General features: G+C 45.3%; 1 protein-coding gene across 4 annotated transcripts in view; it reads right to left on the bottom strand.

The window, feature by feature from the left end:
* The window catches only part of FLNB (filamin B), a 155,292-nt gene extending 131,145 nt beyond the window's left edge, over positions 1-24,147 (bottom strand). For all 4 annotated transcript variants that reach the window (XM_027863927.1, XM_027863928.1, XM_027863929.1 and 1 more), the window contains exon 1: positions 23,821-24,147. In XM_027863927.1, the coding sequence (XP_027719728.1) occupies positions 23,821-24,112 (292 nt within the window). In that variant the 5' untranslated portion in view covers positions 24,113-24,147. The remainder of the gene's footprint in view (positions 1-23,820) is intronic.
* Positions 24,148-24,239: the final 92 nt, after the last annotated feature.

The following is a 24,239-nucleotide window of genomic DNA, read 5'->3' as shown; positions in this document are numbered from 1 at the left end:
CAGAAGTAATCAGATCCAATAACCCAGTGTTCAATAAAATCTAAGACATCAATTACCTAGGAAAGAATGCTTTATTTGAACAGAATTATCGGGAAAATTTAAAAGCAGTCTGGTGGAAATGAGGTTTGGACTACTTTCTTACACCACATGCTTAAATTCTTAAGATCATTAAGATTAAAAAAAAAAATTTTAATAGAAAAAATTCAGGTATCTTTCACAAATATGACTTGGGGTTTTTAAATTCACAAATGAGGTATAGAGGCAATTGCAACAGATGAAATAATTTCAATTACAAGGTATTAAAAAGCTTTCGCATGAACAAAATGAATTCAACTAAGACAAGAAGGAAGTGGGGAGGGAAGATATCTATGGAATATCTCTGATAAGGATAACTATCTCGGATAAGCCAATACCTATCAAAAGAGAAATGGCCATTGTATATGAATGCAATGAGACGCTGCAGGGTTAAGTGACTTGCCCAGGATCATATAGCTAGTAAATGCAAGAAGCCAGATTTGAACTCAAGCAAATGAGTCTTCCTGACTCCAGACAATCGATCCATTGTGACATCTAGCTGCCCAATGGAATATTACAGAACTGTCAGAAACTACAAAGAAGTATAAGAAGACTTATATGAACTGATGCAAAGTAAATCGTGCAGAACCAGGCACACAGTACCTACAATGGCTATGACAATGGACATGGAAAGAACAAGGATGAAACTATCCAAAGAAAATACTTAGGTAACTATGATCAAGCTTAGCCTAAAGAAAGATTTAGAAAGAAGCACCTCTTCTACCTCTGCAAAGAAAGGGAAACGGCAGGAAGATGGGTGTAGAACACTGCTTGTTCATAATGTCAGACTTGAGAGATATTGGAGAATTTTGCCAAATTGTTGTAAAAATTACTCCCTGGGAAGGGGACAGATACACTGGAAAATGTCAGTAATATAAAAACAAGACAATGATAATATTTTAAATTTCAACAATTTTCAAAAGGGAGGGGACAGGAAATTACTCCACATAACTGTTTTCTAGAAATAGTTTTCAGTCCCCTAGTGAGCATTATTCTTTATGACTAACTGAAGAACGAGAGGAGGGAAAATTTGGAGGATGACTCAGTTGCCCCTTTCTAAACAGGAAGCTAGGCGGCCCGACGGCACAGCATTAGACCTGGAGTCAGGAAGAACCAATTTCAAATCCCACCTCAGACACTAGCTATGTGACCCTGAGCAAGTCACTTAACCCAGATCTGTTTCCTCAATGGTAAAATGGGGATAATAACAGCACCGATCAAATGAGATAATATTTGCTTAGCACAGTACCTGGCACATAATAGGCACTATGTAAATGTTAGCTGTTATTATCATTATTAATAGCACCTACCTCTAAGGCTGTTGTGAGGATGAAATGAGGTAAGATTTGTTTTGCACTTTGCGAACCTTAAAATGCTATCTAAATGCTAGGCGCCACTTCTCTGGATTTGAAATGAAAGGAATGGGGCTGAAACCTCAGCTCTGCTTCTATCTACCCAGGGGTTGTCAGACAGGTCACTCCACCTCTGCAGGAGTCAGTTTCCCCATTTGTAAAACCAAGAAACTGGATGAGATCATCTCTAAGGCACCTGTCCCAGCCTTCCGTCTGGATTCTAATGAAAAGCTGTCCGAGGGAGAAGCAGCAGCTGCTGTCTAGGGATGGCTGGACCGCTGCCTATCAGCACGCCCCAAGGTGCTGACCTCCAGAACCCTTTTCACACAGGTGCTGAAAGGTGGCCAACAGAAGACCAAGCCAGAGGGGAGATCCTGGGGTGAGAAGAGAAGAAAGGAAACCAGGCCTGAGTCAAGGAAGCAGAGCTGGCAGCCGAGAGGCATTCCTGGCTACAGTGTCAGGTCTGTTCTGACCTCGGACAACATCAGGAGGCTCTTTGTCAAAGGCTCATGTCACCTTATCCCCAGTACAGCAAGGGCCTCTCCTCACCAGCCTCCTTCCTCTCAGCCTCTCCTCACTCCAAAACATCCTGCACACAGACACCAGATGGAGCTTCTTCTATAAAAACTGGGCCACGTGGCCCAGTGGAAAAAGAAAGGCAGCAGCCTGGGTTCAAATACCACCTCTGATGCTGACTGCCTATGGGACCTTGGAAAAGTCCCTCCAACTCTCTTGCCTCAGTTTCTTCAGTTAAGCCAGATAATCTCTGAGGTACCTTCCAGCTCTAAGTCAATGATTCCCTCACAGACTTGCCCATGATGACAGCACTGGTCATGACAGTGGGATTTGAACCCAGGTCTTCCGGACCCAAGTCTGGCGCTCTTCCCAGACACCACTCTAGGCTGGCTCCTCAGTCTACGTTTTTCATAGAGAAATTACAACCACAATGATGTTAGAGTGGTTGCCATCTATGACTCCGACAAGGTCCAGAGGATTCTGGATTGCAAACCAAGCCAAAACAAACACATTCTTATCTCCAAATGTCTTCATTATTGGAAGAAAAAAAAAAAGCCTCAAACATGCCCACTGGAGAAAGACTCTGGAGGGCTTAAAAAACCCCACATAAGTGAGGAGAGAGCTGGATACCATCACATCTGAGCTGAGGCAGCTCACATTTCTGCGTCTGGGAGGCTGATGAAGTGTTCCCTCTCAACCACCCCATAAAATAGGCAGTGCAAGCATCAGAGTATCACTGCCTGATGGACAAGGGCAAGAAAGCCGGGGAGGTGGGGGAAGGGTGGCCCCAAGGGGTCAGATGATGGCCGTGGGCACAAGGAGGGCTCCAACCCACCTTTGAATGGGCACAGGGCTTTCCTGCACTCAGAACTAGCCAGTGCCCTTGGTCTGGGCATCAGTGGAAGACCCAGGCTTGAATCTTGCCAGATCCTTACTTATTAGCTGGGAGATCAAGACCCTCCACCTTTGGGCTCTGGGCATTCTCTCTGCTTGCCTGGAATGTCCTCCCTCCTCATCGCTACCTCCTGGCTTCCCTGACTCCCTTCAAGTCCCAACTTCCCACCTTCTGCAGGAAGCCTTTCCCAACCCCTCCCAATTCTAGTGCCTTCTCTCTGTCGATTGTTCCCTATTTATCCTGTGTATAGCTTGCTTTGTAGAGATTGGTTTGCTTCCCCCGTTAGACTGTAAGCTCCTTGAGGGCAAGGACTATCTTTTGCCTCATCTTATATCTCTAGTGCTGTTGTTTAATAAATGTTTATTAAAAAATTAAATTAAAATAAAATTTTTTAAAATGTTAATCAACTATTGTGACTGACTGCACAGTGGAAAGAATGCTAGGTTTGAGGCCCAGCTCTCCTAGTAATACTAGTATAATCTTGGATACAGTGCCCAGCACATGGTTGTTGTTTAGTCATTTTTCAGTTGTGTCTGACTCTTTGTGACCTCCTTTGGGGTTTTCTTGGCAGAGACACTGGAGTGGTCTGCCATTTCCTTCTCCAGCTCATTTTACAGATGAGGAAACTGAGGCAAACAGGGTGAAGTGACTTGCCCAGGGTCACACGGCTAGTAAGCGTCTAAGGCCGGATTTGAACACAGGTCTTCCTGACTCCAGGCCAGGCTCTCTATCCATTGCACCAGACAGCTGCCTAGCACATAGCAGGCACTTAACAAATTGTTTATTGACTGTCTTGACTGACTGCAGTGGAAAGAATGTCGGCTTCGCTCCGGGTTCCGCTACTACCTGCTACTAGCTGAGAACGGATTCTTCACTGCCCAACTTTTATGCCCTCTAAGCCAGACCCCGACCATTCTCTCAAACTGTGAGATTTTAAGGACCCCCTTGCTTGTATTTGGGAGGGAGGGAGCTTCCCCTTAGTTTTGTCAGCTACAGAAGTCCTTCAGACTCTCCCTTTCAGGCATAATCATCAGCAGAGACACAGTCAAGCTGGTAGCAACCGAGCTCAGAGACTGGTCCAGTTTGGATGCTATCCAAATACGTCCGCTCACTCCACTCTGACAGAGGCTGTGATACCACCCCAACGACATGGATAAAACCCCACCCACGCCTCATCACCCACCTCCCAAGTGCCAAAGGTCTGGGACCAGAAGGCATTCAGAGCATGCTATGTTCAAGGGATCCTGGGAGCGAGATGGAGAGGGGACCTGAGGCCTTCCAGCTGGGCACTCTGCAAAGAACATACACTCCAGGACAGGATTCCAGAGTGTAGAAAAGGTGTCCCAGGGATCAGAGCCAAGTGACCCTGCAGGATGTCATCCTAAATGAAGAAGGGACAGGGACCAAGGGTTCTGAAGCCAGAGAGGAGGGCGAAGGTCTGGAGAAAGTAAATGCGTAACAACCACCCTGAGGGACACAGGGGAGGGAAAGACCATAAAAGCTCAAGACATCTAACACCATGGACCCTGAGAAGAAAGTGGCTCCAAAGACCAAAGGTTATTTGTGGATGGCAGTCTTGAGAAAGCCAAGTGAAATCCAGGCCACCTGTCCTATTCTAAACATCTCCCTAAGATGGGGGTGAGTGTTGGCCAGTTTCTGGAGATTCTACTCCTATCTCTGTCCTCTCCGCGCTTACCCCTCCCCCAGACCTATTTTCTTGACTCCTCATCTACCCTTCCCCCCCCCCCCCCCAGTTAAGAAGGGGCCCCCTTGGAGCAGACATCAACACCTCCAGCTCCGAAAGTCCTTCCCAAGATCTTTGTAGGCTTAGACCTTTCAGGCATCCGCCAGCCCACCGACTATGCTGGCCTTCTGGCTGTGCTCACCGGAGATATTCTATCTCCTCTCTGTCGCCCATACCCAGAATGCCCTCCTTCCTTATCTCCACCCCTTGGAATCCTTAGTTCCCTTCAAAGCTCAGTTCAAAAGCAACCTCCTTCAGGTCTTTCCTGATTCTTCCCCACCAAAAATAAAAAATTTGCTGTGTATATATTCACATATATCTTGTCTATACTTGTATTATACTTGTCTCCAGCAACTGAACGTAAGCTCCTTGAGGGCAAGGACTGTTCTTTTTCATTGTCTTCGTAGTACTCAGAGAGCCTTGCACTGCTGCCTGCACATAGTAGGTGTTTAATAAATGCCTGCTGGCTGACCTGGCTCATCTCTGATCCCTGACAGCTCGCTGTGGCTGGGAGCATCATTTGGAGGTGGGTATTCAGCCCTCCTGTTTCCTGGTCCTTCACCAAAGGAAAGATGCTTTCTTCAGGGAACAGATGCTTTATTATTTAAACATAAAAACAGTCTGGCTCCAAATGATGCCGGGGCTAACTACTCCCTAAGGCGAGGTCCAGTCAGGACCTGACCCCATTCAGGATACGAAAGCAAGACACAGCAGCTGTTTCTGGGACTAAGCAAAGACGCTGGGATGGGAGTGGGGGTGGGAATGGGGCTGATGTACTGGCCAGATTCACCAAGATGCAGGGGCCATCATTCAACATGCCTGGACTGTGAAGTGCCATGGGGGAGGCCAGTGAGACCTTAAGACGTGTAGGAGGGCCAATAGGGCAGAAAATGCCCCCCTCCCCTGGGAGGTCTTTTACCTTGAAGAAGTCAAAGGATTGCGTTCAAACCATTTCCCTATGCAGACAAGATCTGTCAGTCAAAATCATATCACGTCATGGGAAAAATACATCCTCCCCCCATTCCTCCCTCAACCACCCCAGCCCACCCTCCACCCCAACACAAATGCCTGAGCCCAAGATCACAGCCCAGTTTTACTGGAACAAAATCAAGCAACTCTACCAGGGGGATCACAAGTTATTCTATGAAATGGTGGCATGTGGAGGGAGCTGAGTTCAAAGGTAGATGCAGACACGTATCAACTGTGTGACCTTGGGCAAGTCACTTAATCTCTGCTTGCCTCAGTTTCCTAATCCATGAAATGAGGATAATAACAACACCAACCTCCCAGGATTGATGCGAAGATTAAATGAGAAAATCATTGTAAAGTGCTAAGCACAGTACCTGGCACATAGTAAGCGCTATATATGTTACCTATTACCATTGTTATCATTATTACTTATATTGTTATTATCTGGCCTCAGACTCTTAGTAGCTGTGTGACCCTGGACAGGTCACTTAACCTCTATTTGCCTCAGTTTCCTCAACTGTAAAATGGAGATAAGAACAACAAATACCTCATGGGGTCTTTGCAAAGATCAAATGAAATAATATTTACAAAAAACAGCCCAGCGCCTGACGCATAGTAGGTGCTCTCTAAATGCTAGATAGCTATTATTGCTTTAAGTGGCTGCTGCACTTTAAGCCAAGGAGACACGACCTCAGAAAACATTTTTTTTTTTAAATAAAAATGAGGAGGCTGGAGTAGGTAATGGATCTCTAGATCTAAATCTATGATCCCATTTTTAAGGCTCTGTGATTTCACTGGCATGGGATATCTCCCTGATCAGGAGACCAGAGATCAGCTTTCATTGTTGCTGTGACTAAAAAATTCATTAAGCCTGGGGCTAGAGCGATGATGAGCCTCCACTAATTTAGCAAGGCTGGTCCATGGACAAAGACTTGCACAGCACCACCAAGCCCACTGACGTGGGGTGGGGAGACCCACACCACCCAGAGTCCACCAATGGAACCAAATCCATCAGGAACAAAAACCGTTCAAGAGACGACACTCGAGTAGCAAAGAGGGTAAGAAAGAAGCCATGGCTGGTAGGCACAGATGTTATCTATAAAGAACACCTCTGCAGCTGAGCTTGCCAGGAAGCCTCCTTAATCAGAGATAAGGTGAATTTGACATCCCAGGTTCCCACCTGCTTCCAAGCTCTTATCTAAGAACAGATACTAGAGGGCAAAACTAGACCGAAGGCTAGAACATTGACATCGATGATGAGGGGCAGGGAGGAGGATGTTTGACAACAAATTAGCCAGTTTTTAACCTGGGATCCGGGGACTTTTTTTTTTTAATATCTTGATCACTGTATTTCAATATAATTGGTTTCCTTTGTTAACTCTTTATGTTTTATGTTTTTTAAAAACATGATTTGATTTGATTTTAATTTTTTAGGCAACTGGGGTTAAGTGACTTGCCCAGGGTCACACAGTTAGTAAGTGTCAAGTGTTTGGTCTGAGGCTGGATTTGAACTCAGGTCCTCTTGACTTCAGGGCTGGTACTTCATCCACTGCACCACCTCACTGCCCCAAAAACATGATTTTAAAAGATGTCTAAGGCTCACCAGACTGCAGCCCAAGGGGGTCCCTGACACATAAAAGATTAAGGACCCCGATGAAGGACTTTAAAGGCTGCCAAGTGTTGCGTACATAGTAGGCCAGTTGTTTCTAACAACCAGTGAGGGAGATGCTACTGACATTATGAGGTGGGAAAACTAAGTGGTGCAGTGAATAGAGTGCCCTGCCTGGCATCAGGAGGACCTGAGTTCAAATCCAGGCTCAGATACTTACTGTGTGACTTAACCCTGGGCAAGTCACTTAACCCTGTTTGTCTCCATTTCGTCATCTGTAAAATGAACAGATGAAGGAAATGGCAAACCACTCTAGTATCCTTGCCAAGAAAACCCCAAATGGGGTCGTGAAAAGTCAGACACAAAGAAAACCCCAAATGGGGTCATGAAAAGTCAGATAGAAAGAAAACCCCAAATGGGGTCATGAAAAGTCAGACACAAAGAAAACCCCAAATGGGGTCATGAAAAGTCAGACACAAAGAAAACCCCAAATGGGGTCATGAAAAGTCAGACACTACTAACCGACTAAACAACAACAAACACATGAGGAAACCTAGGCACGGAGTAGTGAAAGTGACTTGCCCTTGGTAACCCGGGTCACTTATAAGTACCAAAAGCCCATCCTGATTCCAAAACTTGGCCTCTATCCACTATATCATGCTTCAACACAAAACTTACTACTGATTAGACTACCCATCAATAAAGTAAACTTCCATTAAAAGTAGTGAGCTCTCCATCAAGAGAAGTATTCAAGCAGAAGCTGAATGACAGTGGATGTCAGAGGCACTATAGAAAGAATTCTTAGCTGTTCAAGACATTCTCCCAGAAGCCCAGAATCCTAGAGCTCAAGGGATCTCAGAGACTGTAAGCCTATGGCACCAAGTTTGGTACTTAACTGGTACCTGGTACTTCAGGCACTGCCCACACCGTCAAAAGATCTGATTCACACCAAATTTCACAAAGGGGCCCAGGCTCAACTTCTTTGGTACCAAAGCAGATTTAAAATAATCCTCACACACCAGGTTATTAAAAGCTGGCTGCCCTATCATTAGAAACTGCCACATGCATTTCAATTACGAAGCATCTTCTACTGCACAAAAGCATGGCCAGTGAAGTAATCGGAACCAGGTGAACACACAAGACTCACAGTAACACAAGCTGTGGTGCTAAAAATGGAACTCAGAGACAGCGAGCAGCAATGAAACAGATTCTGTCAATGTGGAGACCCAACGCCAAGTAAGTGTGATTACCAATCCTGGCAAGGCAGTTGGGTAAAGCACTTACTGTGTGTCTGGTGCTGTTCTAAGCTTTGGACCCTCTAAATCCCTCCCTCCAAAAGCAGGTGGGGGGGATGGGTGCAGAAAGCTGCATACACTGTCAGACTCGCTGTGTTGATTGCTTTTCCTTTGCTGTTTTCTTTGTGACAGGGCAGGACTAAGTGGGGAAGAGTGGGCAGGAGGAAGAAGAAAGTATATCCAGGTGTGACTATGATATAAAAATTAAAAAGGCAGCAACAAAACTTTTTTTAAGAGAATAAAAATTATCTCTGTCTTAAATTACTGGAGTGCAATAAGGTTTACACCATTCTTTTTTCTAATGGTCCTTTGGGCCTGCCCATCACTGTAAACCCTGAGAAATGCAGAAGATCTAAGTGAGTCCTAGGGCCCAAGCCCCAAAACTGCCAGGTTGTCTCAGTCTCTTTGGAGACCCTAAATCTTGCAGGCACAGGCTGGGGCAGTAGCTACAGCATTATGTCTAACAGAAAGAAAAAAAAACAAACCTGGAGAGAACCCAAGTCCAGCTATAAGAGAGTATCTGAGTAAACTGAGGCATATTAAAAATTATGGGGAAACTATAATGCCACTAAGATTGGGGAGCATGGGAAAAAAATTTAAAAATTAAACTAAAAAATATTTGAGGAGCATGGTGAATACAAAGAAATCTCAACAGAAATTTATAAAATAAAGAAAAAGGGAAAAAAAATCAGATCAGAACAGAGTGCCCACTGTGTGGGAAAGCGTCTAATAGGGATGAATGGACAAAGAAAGCTGACTCACTTCTGAAGGCTTTTCAAAGTGATTTCTGACCCCCTACCCCCCACCCCCTCTACTGAAACGGCTCTCAAAGGTTACCTAGGATCTTTTAACTGTTCAAACCAATGGTCTTTTTTCAGTCCTTGTGTCATTGATCTCTTGTAACCATTGACCCCCTCCTTAGGGACGTTCTTTTTCCCCTTTGCTTCTAGGATACCCACTCCTGGCTCTGTTCTTGGCTCTGACCATTCCTTTGGTCTACTTCAATGGATCCCCAATTCATTCCTACCCCCCTTAAGCGTGGTGCCACCTAAGGACGTGTCCAGCATCTTCTTTTCTCCCTACATCCTCTCATCCCCCCCACCCCTGTCATTGGCACTTCCTTGGTCATCAAGGCTCCTTCACCTCTACATAAATAACACCCAAAACTATGTAGCCAGCCCTAATCCCTCCTGAACTCCAGACCCCTCCCCCAATGTCTCCCTCCCAGAAACCTGCAGAACCCCCCTCTGCAAGCTCAACAAATCCAACAGACAACTCCAGTATCTTCCTCTTTCTACCCACCTCTCCTCTCCACTTCCTCGTTTCTATTGAAGGGGCCACCATCCCTCCAGCATCCCAGGTTGGAGTCATTCTCATCTCTCCTTTTAACACTCCATCAATATATGCATCTGCAGGCTTCTCCTCCCACATCTCTTACCTCCACGCCCTTCTCCTGACCCAAACAGAGACCCGGTCTTCTTCACTTCTCTCCGGGATGGTGCAAAGGTGGAATCCATTTTTCTGCCATGAATTCTCTTTACTTATCCAAGCAACTGTCAAGTCCTGTTCATTCTATCTCCACAGCATCTCCCATTCAACCCTTCTTTCCACTCACACAGCCACCCCTCTAGTTCAGACTCTCATCACCTCTCACCTGGACTACCGAAAAGCCTTCTAATTGGTCTCCCTGCCTCAAGTCTCCCCCTACTTCAACCCAACCTCCACTTGACTGCCAAGGTGCTTTTCTTAAAGTGCACCTCCCTACTCAAACGCCAGTGGCCCCGTAGTACCTTCAGGACCCAAGAGAAAGCCTTCTGTTGACACTGAAAGTTCTCACAATCTGACCCTTTCTATCTTTCCAGTCTTCTTACACTTTACCAATCTTACACTCCATGAATTCTAGGGTCCAGTTCCACCGACCTACTTATGTTTGGCAGGACATGACATCTCTCTTCTCTGTACCTTTGTACTGGCTATTCTCCATGCCTGGGATGATCTCCATCTCTTAGGAAGGCCTAGCTTTCCAGGAAACTGAGGGCGAAAATCTCTGGAGCAAATTTCTCTGATAAAGGTCACATTTCTTAAATTACATGGAGAACTGAGTCAAATTTACAAGGATAAGAGTTATTCCCCAAATGGTAAATGGTCAAAGGATATGAATAGACAGTTTGCAGAGGAAGAAATCAAAGCTATCAATAGTCACATGAAAAAATGCTCTAAGGCTCTAATAATTAGAGAAATACAAATTAAAACAACTCAGAAGTACCACCTCACATTCATCAGATTGGCTAAGACAACAAAAAGGGAAAATGACAAATGTTGGAGGGGGTTTGTAAATGCACTGATGCCCAGTTAGTAGAGCTGTGAATGAGTCCAAACATTGTAGAAAGCACTTTGGGACTATGCCCCAGGTTATTAAACTGTTCATATCATTTGACCCAGAGATATTGCTATTAGATCTGTATTTCAAAGAGATCAAAAAAAGAAGAAAAGGACTCATGTACAAAAATAATTATAGCAGTTTTTTGTGCTGGCAAAGATGTAGAAACTGAGATGTCCATCAACTGGCAAGTGGATGAACAAGTTGTGGCATATGGTTGTGATGGAATGCTACTGTGCCATAAGAAATGATGAAGAAAGAGAAAAGAAAAGATGAAGGGCAAGATTTCAGAGAAAACTGGGAATATTTGTATGAACTGATGCAAAGTGAAGTGAGCCAGGAGAACAATGTATATTATAATTGTAATGATAATCAACTATGAAAGCCAATGATCAACCGTAATTCCAAAGGACTCATGATGAAGCATACTGTCCACCTCCACAAAGAGAGCTGAGGTCTCAGAGTGAAAACTGAAACCTATTTTCTTCTGATTCTGTTGTTTTTTCTTCCTTCTTTCCTTCCTTCCTTTTAGATCATGACTAATATACAAATTTGTTTTATATATCCCTATATATTGGTAATAGATTTTATTTTTCTTGCTTTCTCAATGAGTAGTGGACGGAAAGGAGAGAATTTGGAACTGAAAACTTAATTTAAAAAAAAAAAAAGGAATGCTTAGCTTTCTTCAAGGCCAACCTCAGGTGCTACCTATTCTAAGAAGCCTTTCCTTCCCCACCCCATCCCTAGCTGTCCGTCCTCTTTTCTTTCCCCTCCCTTTCCCTCCCCTTTCCTCTTCTCTTTTCTCCTCCTCTCTTTTCTCCCTCTCACCTCTTCTCCCTCTCTGTGTCTCCAAATGACCAAGTAGTTGCTTATGCAAGGGGTAACCACCATCTGCTGCCCACTAAGCTCCCAGAGGCCAAAGGCTGTCCAGTGGTTGGTTTGCAGGGGAGATTTACGGGCTCAGGGGATTGAACTGCCCAAAGTTACAGAGAGTAAAAGGGCCAGTGTGGATTTGAACTTAGCTCTTCTAAGTTTAATTCCAGCGGCTCACTCTGTTGAACTATGCAGGGTAATTTCCTGTACACGGCAGACCCTTAAATGTTTGCTGAATTTAATTAAAGGCCTGTGTCTGTAGAAGGCCTATTCTCAAACTCCAGGGACTGCCACCGCTTCCACCCCTCCCACCTCAGTTCCCTGGGCTGCCCAGCCAACCTACCTATCTACACAATAGCTTCATTCTCAAGCAAGTGAGCAAAGGGCGCCCTCCCCCACGGGAAGGGCTCAGGAATGTGCTCTCAGATTACAACCAAACAGAACTGGCCAAATCACTTGGGCTGCAAGAAAGGCGGTTAGCTAGGCAGGGAGCTGCTGGCCCAGAAGGTACCCAACGAAAAATAAAGCAGGCCTAGCTGGTGGGGGGAGGTCCGCAGAAAGAGCCTGGTCTGGTTTTAATAGACTCACAGCTTTTTAATCTGCCCGCCCACCAAAACCCGCATCACCCCTTCCCTCCAAGCCCACTGAAAGGCAATGGGAGTTAAGGTGAAGGAGTAGCAACGTGGGGAAGCAGAGGCGGGTGGGGGGAGCAAAGGGCACTGGCTAGAGACTCAGAAGACCCGGGTTCAAATCCCGACTGCCTTATCACCTGTGGGACCCTGGGCAAATCACTAACTTCTCACTTAGAAAATGAGCTAAATCAGTGAATCAGACTTATCATCTGGAGAATAGATTTGAGGACCCCTAATGTCCCTTCGAGCTCTAAACCTGAACTTTTTTGTTGAACTCTTTTGATCACTGTAATCCTATGCAGCTTATTTTTTGCACTTCAAAGCACGAGCCTGAGAAGGGGGAATATGTGTTTCACACTAGATTGCCAAAGGGGCCCATGACCCACGAGGGGAAGGGAACCCCTTCATGAGCTGGACAGTTGCTGAGGTCTCTGCAAACTCTCAACCTGTGAGTCTTAAAAAGAAAAATCAGCCCTTTAATTAGGGGACGAAAAACACAGTCCTCACATCTATATGAAAGAAAAGGAATTCATACCACTCCAAAAGTACCCTTGAGGACCTGGAGCACAGATGAGTTAAAGGACCTGGGTTCAAAGACTCCCTCCTACAATTATTAACTGGATGACATTGGGCAAGTCCTTTCCCTGGGCCTGTTTCCTCATCTGCAAACTGAAGGGTTAGAGTCCAACTCTGTACCTGTGACCCCATGACAGAAAAGAACAGAGATCATGTGTTAACATCTACACCCCCTCCCCATGATGCAGGGGGTTCTGGGGCGAGCGAGCACAGCATGGCTAAAAGCCTGGATGAGCCAGGCAAAGACTGAGCAGGCAGGAGCGTGCTCCTTGTCCCTGTTAGACTTTAAAAAGCCACCCCTTCGTACCCTGGCCTCTTCCCACCACCTTTCCAGCCTTCTTCCACCTTACTCCCCATACCCACATATGCGTGGATCCAGTGACAATGGCCTCCTTGCTGCTTCTCAAACAAGGTGCTCAGGCCCCCTGCCCCAGCCTCCAATTCTCTCCTCCTCATCTCTATCTCTTGGCCCCCCCCCCCCCCCCCGGCTCCCTCCAAGTCCTGACCAAAATCCCACCTTCTACAAGATGCCTTTGCCCATCCCCCTTAATGCTAACACCGTTCCTCTGCTGGTCATTTTCATTTCCCATTTATCCCCTAGATAGCTCGTTTGTATGTAGTCGTTTGGCATGTGGTCTTCCCCATTAAACTGTGAGCTCCTTGAAGGCAACTTCTCTTACCCTTCTTTGTATCTCCAGCATTCAGCACTGTGCCTGGCACACAGTAGGTACTTAATCAATATTTGCTGACTTGACTTAATTTTCCCTGAAGGAAAGATTACTTATGGGGATGTAAGAACTGAGCTTCCCCACCTAATAAGAGCCCACAATGGGGTCCATGAAGAAAGTGCTAAAACTGCCTGTTTTGCCCAAGAGTTAACCAGGCCAAAACCTGGTGCCCATCTGGGTTTCCAGGGTCCAGTCTTCTGTGTAAAAGTTCAGATTCCTAAGTCGTCCTTGCTTCTTGTCCACCCACTCTAAAGCAGCAGCCCCAACACACCCGCCCTGTTAATGTTTAAAGAGCAGGAAAAGCTGGGGTTGAGGTCATTTCTGGCCCAGGGATCAGCTTGTGGCAGCTGTCAACAAAGATTTCCCTGAAAGTAGATTCAAACCCACTCCCCTCCCACCCAAAGCCATTCTAGTTTAAGATCCCACAATTAGAGAGAGAAGGAACCAGCTCTTTGTGCCCTTTTAAAGGGGGGCAGGGAGAAGGGTGGGAGGGGGGGAGTTTCCTGCCTGCTCAGGGTGAGGGTTCACTGCCACTCACAAGTGACCTTTAGCTTCAGGATTTCAAGTTACATTATCTCAAGAGTAAGGAAACAAGGAATTACTATGTCCAGAGCTAGAGAAACAACTCCAATGCAAGATTTTGTATTACTAGAGAGTATAGAAGCTAAACAAAGACAGAAGAAAGGCTTCCTTGAGGTGACATTTTTATTTCACCTTAAACCAAGTTTGAATGGGTAAGGGTATCAAAAGAGTACAGTGGAAAGAGCTCTGGATTGTCTCTGCTGTCAAGGGGTTTGGCTTCAAATCCTGCTTCTGATACTTGCTACCTGTATGACCCTGGATAAGTCACAATCTCTTTGGGCCTCAGTTTTCTCGTCTACACAAAAAGGTAGATTGGACTGAACAGCCTCTAATGTGCCTTCTAATCCTAGATTTAGGGTTTTATGTATGCTCTTGGATAAGTAAGTTGACCTCCCTGTGCCTCAGTTTCCTCATCTGTAAAATGAGACAGCTAGATCTAACTCTAGATTTATGAACCTATGAATCATCTCTGGCTGAACCAAGTTCAACAGGGCTGCCAAAGTGTCTGCATCAGTGTTACCTGGAGGAACTGGACAAGCTCTCTGCTCCATTTCCCCCTCAAGAGATGATTCTGAAGGCCCCTTCCGGTTCTGTGATTCTTATTAATTGCTTTTCTTCTTAGGGCTTTTGCTAGTTCACAAAAACCATAGAATCTGCCCCAAGTTTTCACTTTTCCACTGCCTAGAGGAGATAAAGCTTTGGATTAAAGTAAAAGCCACTTACTGGTGCAGCTAGGTGGCTCAGTAGATAGAGCACTCACCCTGAGGTCAGGAGGACCTAAATTCAAATCCAGTCTCAGACTAAACACTTAACACTTACTAGTTGTGTGGCCCTGGGCAACTCACTTAACCCCAAATGCCTAAAGCCACTTACTATCTACAGTGTACAACTCCGGGGGAATTAAAGACCAAACAAAAAAATCTGTCCCTCTCCTCAGACAGGGTACATTTCTGCTGGAAGGGCTCCTGGTGCCCCACCCTAAGTAATCACAAAGAATATGACAGCATGAGTGAAGAAGGCACACTGATAGGCTTTGGAGCCAGAGGCCTCTCTAATGTGACCTTGACCAAGGCCATGCCCTCCTGGAACCTCCATTTCCTCTTCATCGAAATGAAAGAGCTGGACCAGGATGGCTTTTGAGGTCTCTTAAAACTCTGGTGTACTCCGAAGGAAGGAGGGTGTGTAACAAGGAGCTAGTTACCAGGATGGTTGTGTTTGGGGGAAATGCTAGAAAGGAGAAGAAAATCAGGCACTCTAGCATGGCACTGTTTCTTTTCTTTTTTTTCTAGAAACAAATCAATCCAGAAGGATTTACGAAGCAAATGCCAGGCACTGGTGACAGCACACAAGAAAAAAACAATCCTTGGTCCAAGACTTTACAATGTATCAGAGGAGACAACATGTACTTAGAAATGTATACAAAGTAAATCCCCACGAAGGCAGAAAACAATGATTTCTTCTCATGTGACACAAAAAAAATCTTGGCTTTGGAAACGACATCAACCAGGGGGCTGACCACCCATATCCACCCACACCCACACAATTCAATTCAAACAAGGCCATTCATTCCACTCATTCTCCACATGTTGCTGCCCAAAATACTTCGCCACTACCTCCCTTCACCGCCAACAAGCTCTGCCATGGAGTGAAGACAACAGGCCTGCAATTGATTAAGGGAATGTGTTAGAAGCCAGCTCGAGGCTCTTAGGAAAATAGAAGAAACAATATCATACAGTTCAATATTTCTCCTGGCACGAAGCCAAGGCCTTACTCAGCTTAAAACAAGCAGAATTTAAATCACTCTGAGGTTCTATTTCGATCCAGCAAAGATCAGCTCACACCTAACTTTCCACAGCTTTAATCAATAAGAAAACATTGTTTTTCCTCGAACCAAAGTGTTTTTCACACTAGTAGCTAAACTGGGGTTTTACCGTGAGAAATCTGCCAGGCACCCACATATGTAAGACCAACTTCAAAACTCCTAGAAGATGCCTGGGACCTGAATTCTATCCTGACTTCTGATCGAAATCAGATTTGGTCATAAGTTAGATGTCCCAAGTCTGATCACAGACGCTCCTATTGAAAGGGAACTCAGCGTCCATCTCTTGGCTCACTGCTTCTTAAACTTTGTTGCGTCTGGGTCCCTTTTGACAGTCTGTTGAAGTCTATGGGATCATAGGGTCATGTCTGATTTTTTGTGACCTCATTTGGAGGTTTTCTTAGCAAAGATACTGAAGTGGTAGAACGGAGGAAAACAGGGTTAAGTGACTTGCCCAGGGTCACACTGCTAGTGCCTGAGGCTGGATTTGGACTCACAAGGATGAGTCACCCTGATTCCAAGCCCAGTGCTCTATGCACTATGGCACTACCTAACTGCCTTCAATTAATATTAGGCGCCTACAATGTGCCAGGCACTATGCTAAGTGATGAGGATACAAAAAGAGGCAAAAGACAGTCCCAAGGCAGCCCATTTTTCTTTAGGTTCCTAACGGCGATGGTTAAAAAATTTGCTCCTCGTATCAAACCTATCTTCTTACTCAGTGACTTCCATGCATTGCTCCTGCAATCTCTCTCTCTCACATCCTGATAGCCCTTCAAATATTTGCAGATAGCTATCATGTCCTCCCTAAATTTCTCTTCCATAGGTTAAACGCTCCCCATTTTCTTCACTGGAGCCTCACATAGCATGAGCTTGATGGTAATCAGTCAGTCAGTCAGTCAACAAACATTCATTAAGCCCCTACTCTGAGCCTGGCACTGTACTCAGCACTGGAATTACAAAGAAAAGCAGAGGAGAGACAGGGCCAGAAGATCTGGATCCAAATGTCACCTCGGACATGGATCATCTGTGTGACTCTGAGCCAGTCACTTCATATCTCTGGGCCTGTTTGACCATCTGTAAGATAGGCAGGTCAGCCTGTTCCATCACTAAGGTCCTTCTACTTCTAAATCCCATGACATCGTAATGTTTTAAAATTACTGGCAGCAGAACTCTACAAGAATGCACTATAGTGCTATAGAAAGAACTATAGTAAGAATGCACTAGAAAGAATTCACAACGTGAGCTTCAAACAACTTCCTCCTCTTCAGGATGAGAAGGATGAGCTAGACCAGAGGTGTCCAACTCACACAGAAACAGGAGCCACTAATCCGTACATAAAGATCCCCGTGGGCTGCACACTGACTTAGTTTAAAATGTAATGTTATCTGTTTATCATATGTTCATTTCTTTTGTTAACTATTTCCGGGTTACATTTTAATCTGGCTCAGGCTGAACTGGAGAGAGTTGTGAGTTACATGGGGAAGAGCATTTCATGTTTGCCCACCTTGGACCAGACTACTCTGAGAGCAGCTCTAGAGGTATGACCTTCAATGACTTGCCCTAGGGTCACAGGAAGTAAGTGGTAGGGTCCACACTTGAACCCGGATCCTCTGGGCCCAAATGCTGTCCACTTTCCTCTACATCACAGCCTTGGTTTACTCCGGTATTAAAAGTATGTGTTACCACTTACTTGCAGTGTTTCGTTAACTGTTAAAAATACAGTTGACAGATATTTAAGTCTAAATGAGAACTGAAAGAAAATGAATGTTTCAGAAATGGTTTATGAGGAACATCTAAGATGTGGGCTGGGTGATGGGACAGTTAGATTGACTCATAACGGGCTGAACAAACACAGCCAGATGACTGATGGATAGGTGTCAGTCAACTTCACAGGGATTGAGACGGTCAGGACTCACATATAAGGCTCGATTATCAAATGTGCAATTGACACAAAGCTGGGAGAGAGAACTAATGAGTTTAAAGACAGAATCAAAATCCCAGGTCGTACAGACAGGCAAATACAATGGGCCCCCAAATCAATAAAGATCTGTGTCTACTTATCACTTAGGTTAAAAACAATTCAATTCCAGGAGGACAGATTAAGGAGACACAGCTAAATGGCAACTAACATGACAAAGACCTTGGTAGGGTTAAGTTGATTACAAGCTCACTGACCTCAATGTAACAATGATAATAGCAGCAGCAGCAGCAGCAGCTGGCATTTATATAGTGCTTAGAGGTTAGTGAAATACTTAGCAAATATTGCCTCATTTGCCTCTCACCCTGGGAGGTAAGTACAATTATTATCACCATTTTACAGATGGGGAAACAGAGGAGGCAGGCAGAGGTTAAGTGACTCGACCAGGGTCACACAGCTAGTAGGTGTCTATGGCAAGATTCCAATTCAGGTATTCCTGACTCCAGGTCCTGCACTTTATCCACCAGAATCCTGTATTATACCACCAGAAATCCCAGTTCTAGTCCAAAAAATAATAATAATAAATGTGTAAAAATTATGTCGATATGATTAATTTTTTAAAATAAATTTTAACATGTAAAAATATGTATATTTTTAAAACAACAAAAAACAGTAAGAACTAGCCAAAGGAATTGAGGATATTTAGCTTAGAACAATAGACGGTGGATAGAACGTGACAGCTGTCCTAACTCCTTACCCTGATGTTCCAATCCCTCCATTATCTGGTTTCAACCAATCTTTTCAGCCCTATCTCATATCCTTTCCTTCCATATGCATTACACTCCAAGCAAGCCAGACTACAGGTTCCTGGGCTTCCCTGACGCCATGTCTTTGCTCCCATCATGCACCACTGTCAGGCCTTGTCCCATCCCCTTTCACCTCCACCTGTTGCAAACTGTCAAATCCTTCAAGGAGTTACTTCAGTAATGAAACTCTCCTGGTCCCTCTCTCACTGCTCTCCCCCACCATGCCCTCTACCCGCCCAGACAAGGCCCAAAGTGATTGCTTGGGCTTCTGAATTCCCATAACCTTTTGTTCATACCTCTTAAAAACTTAATCTATTCTCCATTTGTTTTCTGGCACAAGTCATATCTCCCCAATAAACTTCCTGAGTGCAGCAGAGACAGTATTATTCATTTTGGTAAACCCTCCTATTGCCTTGCACTTAGTAGGCAATTTGTTGCCTACTAATGTTTCTTAGTTTAAAGATAATGAAAAATATATTGAATGTTTGTCAAATGAATAATGATAGATGATATATCATAGGATATATAGAATAATGAAAGATATATTATCATAGGAGAGCAGGTTTGCTACTAGTAGTAATGTTTATTATTACATGGCTAGGTTATCTTAGAAGATAATAATAATAGCTAGCATGTATATAGTTGCAAAGTGCTTTACAAATATTATCTCATTTGAGCCTTACAACAATGATGGCAGATAGGTACCATTATTATCCCCATTTTACAGTTAAGGAAACTGAGCAGAGGTTAAGTGACTTGCCCAAGGTCACAGCTAGTTCGGGGCTCGGGCTGGATTTGAATTCAGGACTTCCTGACTCCAGGTTCAGTACTCCATCCACTGCACCACTTAGCTGCCTCTGGTTATTTGCTAGGTGACTCATGAAAGATAATCTGAACTTTCCACACTTTGGGGAGGTCTGAGGTGGGAAGAGACTGAGAGAAATAATAATAGGTATGCTCTGCAGTGCCTGGGCATCAGAGAACTGGGTGTTTGGTGAGGTAATTTGACCCTGCTTACTTAAGAGTCTCTAACAGTCTGGATTCTTTGAGAATCAAGGAATTCTTTTATGAAAAAGATTATTCTACTTAAGAGTTAGTTCTAGATTAAGTGATCCCTTTACTTACAAGTTAATTTCAATACCTTTAAGAATAAATGAATACTAAAATATTTTCTTGGATCAAATGAAAAGCCAGAAAGTGGCAAATTTCAGGGAAGCCAACTAGATGTTCCTCCTGCCAGTCTAACAATACACAATTAAGAATCACCAAGCTGATTATGCTTTCCCATTGCTAGGATTTCTGCCTGAAAAATATCATCCAAAATATTCAAAAGCTGCTTTATTTGAAATGATGAAAAATAGGATCTCGGGGAGAATGACTAAATAAATTATGATATAGTAATGCAATGGGATATCATGGCAATGTAAAACTGACCAATAGGAAGAAATTTAACAAGAAACTTTGAGGAAGTTTTGGGAATTTTGAAAGATGTACAAAGTGAAAGAAGGGCACAATCAGTAGAAAGAGAAGGGCAGACACTGAGAGCAAATGTTTTTTTAAGTAACAGCTTTCTAATCCCCTAGATTGGACTCTTTACAGAGACTTAGGACAAATACAATTTTGTTTTTGCTTTGTTAAAATGTGTTATAATATTAATTCAACTGAATATCCACTTAAGACAGTGAGCTCCTTGAGGGCCAAGGCTCTCTTGTCTATTTGTATTTTTGTGTATTCAGTAAGCACTTAATAAGTGCTTCTCCTTCCCCCCCCATTCATTCACTAAGCTCTAATACAGTTGCTACCAAGGCAAAAAGCAAAGCCATTTTGACCCTAGAGGAATTTCCACTCTATTTCTGAGAGGAGGGGCAGATAACATGACCATAGATAAGTAAAAACAAAGGAAAAATCCCCTTTAAGAATATCTGAGGAGAGGAAGAAAAGGGCACTTTCAGCAAAAATTAGGGCATTTTTACTTGGAAGAAATGGTTCTTGATTTAAGCCTTGAGGGAAGAAAAAAATCAGAAGAGTCCAGGAGAAATGAAACAGAGTATAGAAAGAAGAGTCACATCAAATAAAATGAGATTGTGAAGGGCCTTGAATGCCACCCTCAATCAGTGCTTTCTGCTAGCAGCCATAGGGATTCACTGAAGGCTTTGGAGCAGGGAAGTGCCATAGTCGGTCCCACGTTTTAGGAAGATTTCTTCGGCAACTACCGGGAGGATGGACTGGAGAAAGGAGTGTCTACTTAGGAATCTCTCGGGTTTTCTTTTTTTTAATCCAAACGCTGCCAGTCCCAATCACAGGGATTTAGTTTTTTGTTTCATCTTGTCATATTTGAATTGTTAGCATTTCCTATGAATGTTACCTTTTTTCAAACTTCAGTAAACAGAGAGCTGGGAATAAATCTGCTACTTTTGTTCCTCATTCAACGAAAAGTGTCCAAGCCCCTACTCTATGTAATGAGTACACAGGGTAAAGCTGCAGAGAACCTGGGTTCAAATCCAGCCTCAAACATTTGACCATTTACTACCTCTCAGGGCTCAATTTCCTCAAGTGCGAAATAAAGAGGTTGGGCCAAACTTGGTCTAAGTGCCCTTGCAGCTGCAAATCCATAATACTATATAACCCATGGCAGTCCTTTTGCTGGGAGAGCTACGTATGAAACAGAAGCAGAAGGCAGCACCAAACCAGAGCTAAGATAAGGTTTGATAACAAAGACAACACAATAGCTATCATTTATTATCACTGATATTAGCTTTAAAGTTTGCAAAGCACTTAACGTAGCTGGTCCTCAAAACAGCCTTGCAAGCTGGTGGTATTTTATCTCCATTTTACAGGTGAGGAAACTGAGTTAGTGAGTCAACTAGCATTTATTAAACCCCTATTATATGCCAGACACTGTGTGCCAAATCCTGACCTGAAAGAAGTTAAGTGACTTGCCCAGGGTCACACAGCTAGTAAGTGTCTAGGGCAAGATTTATACTCAGATCTTCCTGCCTCCAGGACCACCGATTGGCCACAAATAGGCAGGAGAGCCCACTCTCTAGAACAATTTAGCTTCTGACAATTTCTCTAAGTAAAGAGACAGACATACACAGTTGTAATAATGAAAACAATTTAAGTTTCTAACTACAACTATTCATGCTTCACAGTACTTTCAGCTTACAAATTCTCAAGAAACCTGGAAGTAAGGTAGCGCAAAAGGATTATTAGTCCCATTTAGCAGATGAAGGAAACAAGACTCAGATCGACCAAAGGTCCCATAGCTAACATGGAACAGTAGAGACAAGGATTCTTGCCCGTTGAGTTCAAGACCAGTATTCTTTCTGTTGTTCCAACACCTATCAAACGCTATCCAAGACCACCTAATTCCACACAATTAAGTCACAAAATATCCATGGTTAGCCACCCTTGGCATACACAAAGGCTATGACCAAAAGGAGATATAGTGGGCACCTAGCACTTAAGGTCAGATGATATGAAGGGTGCGTCCTTCTTCCACAGAAGGATCCTGAGAAATAACATTCCTGCAATTCAACAATTTTTTTTAAAGTACCCCACCCAGCTTCCAGAATTTTCATCTCCAGGCTCTCTTGGTTTTTGTTCCTTTTCTTTCTTTGGAATTGCTTTGGGAGGCGTTTAAAAGGGAGAGGACCTGGAATACCAGAGATCCACACCTCTCCTTCTAACAATTCTTAAAGTATTACACCTTCCCAGTAAGGAATATTTTAGAAAGACTGAAGGCTTTTCCCCCCATTTTCTCCAGGAAGGGTAGGGACTTTCAAGCTCATCCCGGGTGACTCCAGATGAGGCAGGAAGCCCAGGTGAGCTCACCCAAGCCCTGGGACAAGATTCTCTTTTGGTTCCAAAGCATAGACTGGCCCTCTGCTTTCCCTCCCCACCCTCAGGGGGCCAGTGGATCATCACCCCCACCCCCAGCCCTCACCTGAGGAGAAATTCTCAAGGGAACAGATCCATAAGCTCAAACACTGAGAAATGTAAGGGGCCTCGGGATGTCTTTAACCCCCTCACTGTACAGAGAAGGAAACTGAGGCTTTAACGCCTTGGACTGGCTTAGATCAGAAACATAGCAAGAGCAGGAATTGGAGCCCAGCTGCTCCCCAGGACCATGCTGCCTGCTCCTAAACAAGGGCACAGCCTTTCTCCTAGGCAGAGCGACTCTACCCAAGCCGGGAGCCAGTCCAGCTGGAATATCCCCCAGGGAAACGGGAGTGAGCACAAGACTAGCCAGGGCCAGCTAACCTGCCCAAGCAGGTGCAGGTACAGAGATCCACAGACTCCCCTAAAGACGGCACCCCTCGGGAAGGTCCCAAGTTACTTAGTCTGGCCTCCTCTCTAGAGCTGGTGACGGTGGCCAGACTCCGTGGAAATAGCCCTGTGGCTATGCCTCCCCCCCCCCCAAAGCTCTCACACTCTAGTTGGACCGCCCAACAGCTTCCTTCCCCCACCCACCACCCTTAGGGGTCGGGGGTCCAGCACCTTCGAGTCGCTCAATAAACGCCCCCTCCCCGCCCCCAGCCCCTCTAGCTCAAGGGAAGGAGACTAGGAATGGGACGGAAATCTTCCCTCCTCCCCCAAGCTCTGGGGAAGAGCACTGGCTAGACACCCCCCCCCAAAAAAAGTGAGCTCAGCAAAAGGCTACATGTTACACACACACCCCACCAGGCAAAAAAGAACTCAGGACAGACCCCCTGCCCTAAAGGAGCTCAGGAGGACCAAAGGCTAGAGCCACCCTCAAAAGCGATCTCAGAAGAAGAGCACCGGCTTAATTCCTCCACACACGGAGACAGAGACGGTAGCACCAGGTAACAGCTCCCCACACCCTGAAGTGCGAAAACCGCACGGGACTGGGGGGTGGGAGAAGCGGAGGGGAAGGGCATTGGGGGGGAGGGGGGAAGAGGGAGGGGGGGAGAGGATGGGGGGAAGGGATTGGGGGGGAAAGGAGTGGGGGGGGGGGGGGGGGGGGGGGGGAGGTCCCAGCCGAGGGGAAAGGAACGGCACTCCCCCTCGCCCCCCGGGCCACTGACCGATGGACACGAGCTTGATGCTCTCCAGCTCCAGGAACTCGAGCGCCACGGACACGTTCTCCAGCTGCATCTGGCGGAAGGTAGGCCGCTGGTGGTACTTGCGGTACATGCGCTTCTGGCTGAGCACCTCGAGCAGCGCGATGAGCCGCAGGCCGTCGCTCAGGTCCGTCTGCAGGTTGCCGATGCGCTTGTTCACGCACTTGAGGTGCTCGTTGCACCAGCGCGTGAACGTGTTCTGCTGGATCTTCTTCCACGGCGCGTCCTCGGCCAGGTCCTTCTCGGTCACGGGCATCTCGGCGGCCGGGCGAGGCAGGGCGATGCTGGTGCTGGTGCGGCTGCGGCTGCGGCTGCGGCTGCGGCTGCGGCTGCGGCTGCTGGGGCTCGGGCTCCGCTCGGCTCGGAGGCTGCGCTCGGCTCCG

This window comes from Vombatus ursinus, unplaced genomic scaffold, assembly GCF_900497805.2.
Source record: "Vombatus ursinus unplaced genomic scaffold, bare-nosed wombat genome assembly UNPS02014773.1, whole genome shotgun sequence".
Lineage (NCBI taxonomy): Eukaryota > Metazoa > Chordata > Mammalia > Diprotodontia > Vombatidae > Vombatus > Vombatus ursinus.
This window is presented reverse-complemented; position numbering and strand designations above follow the sequence as displayed.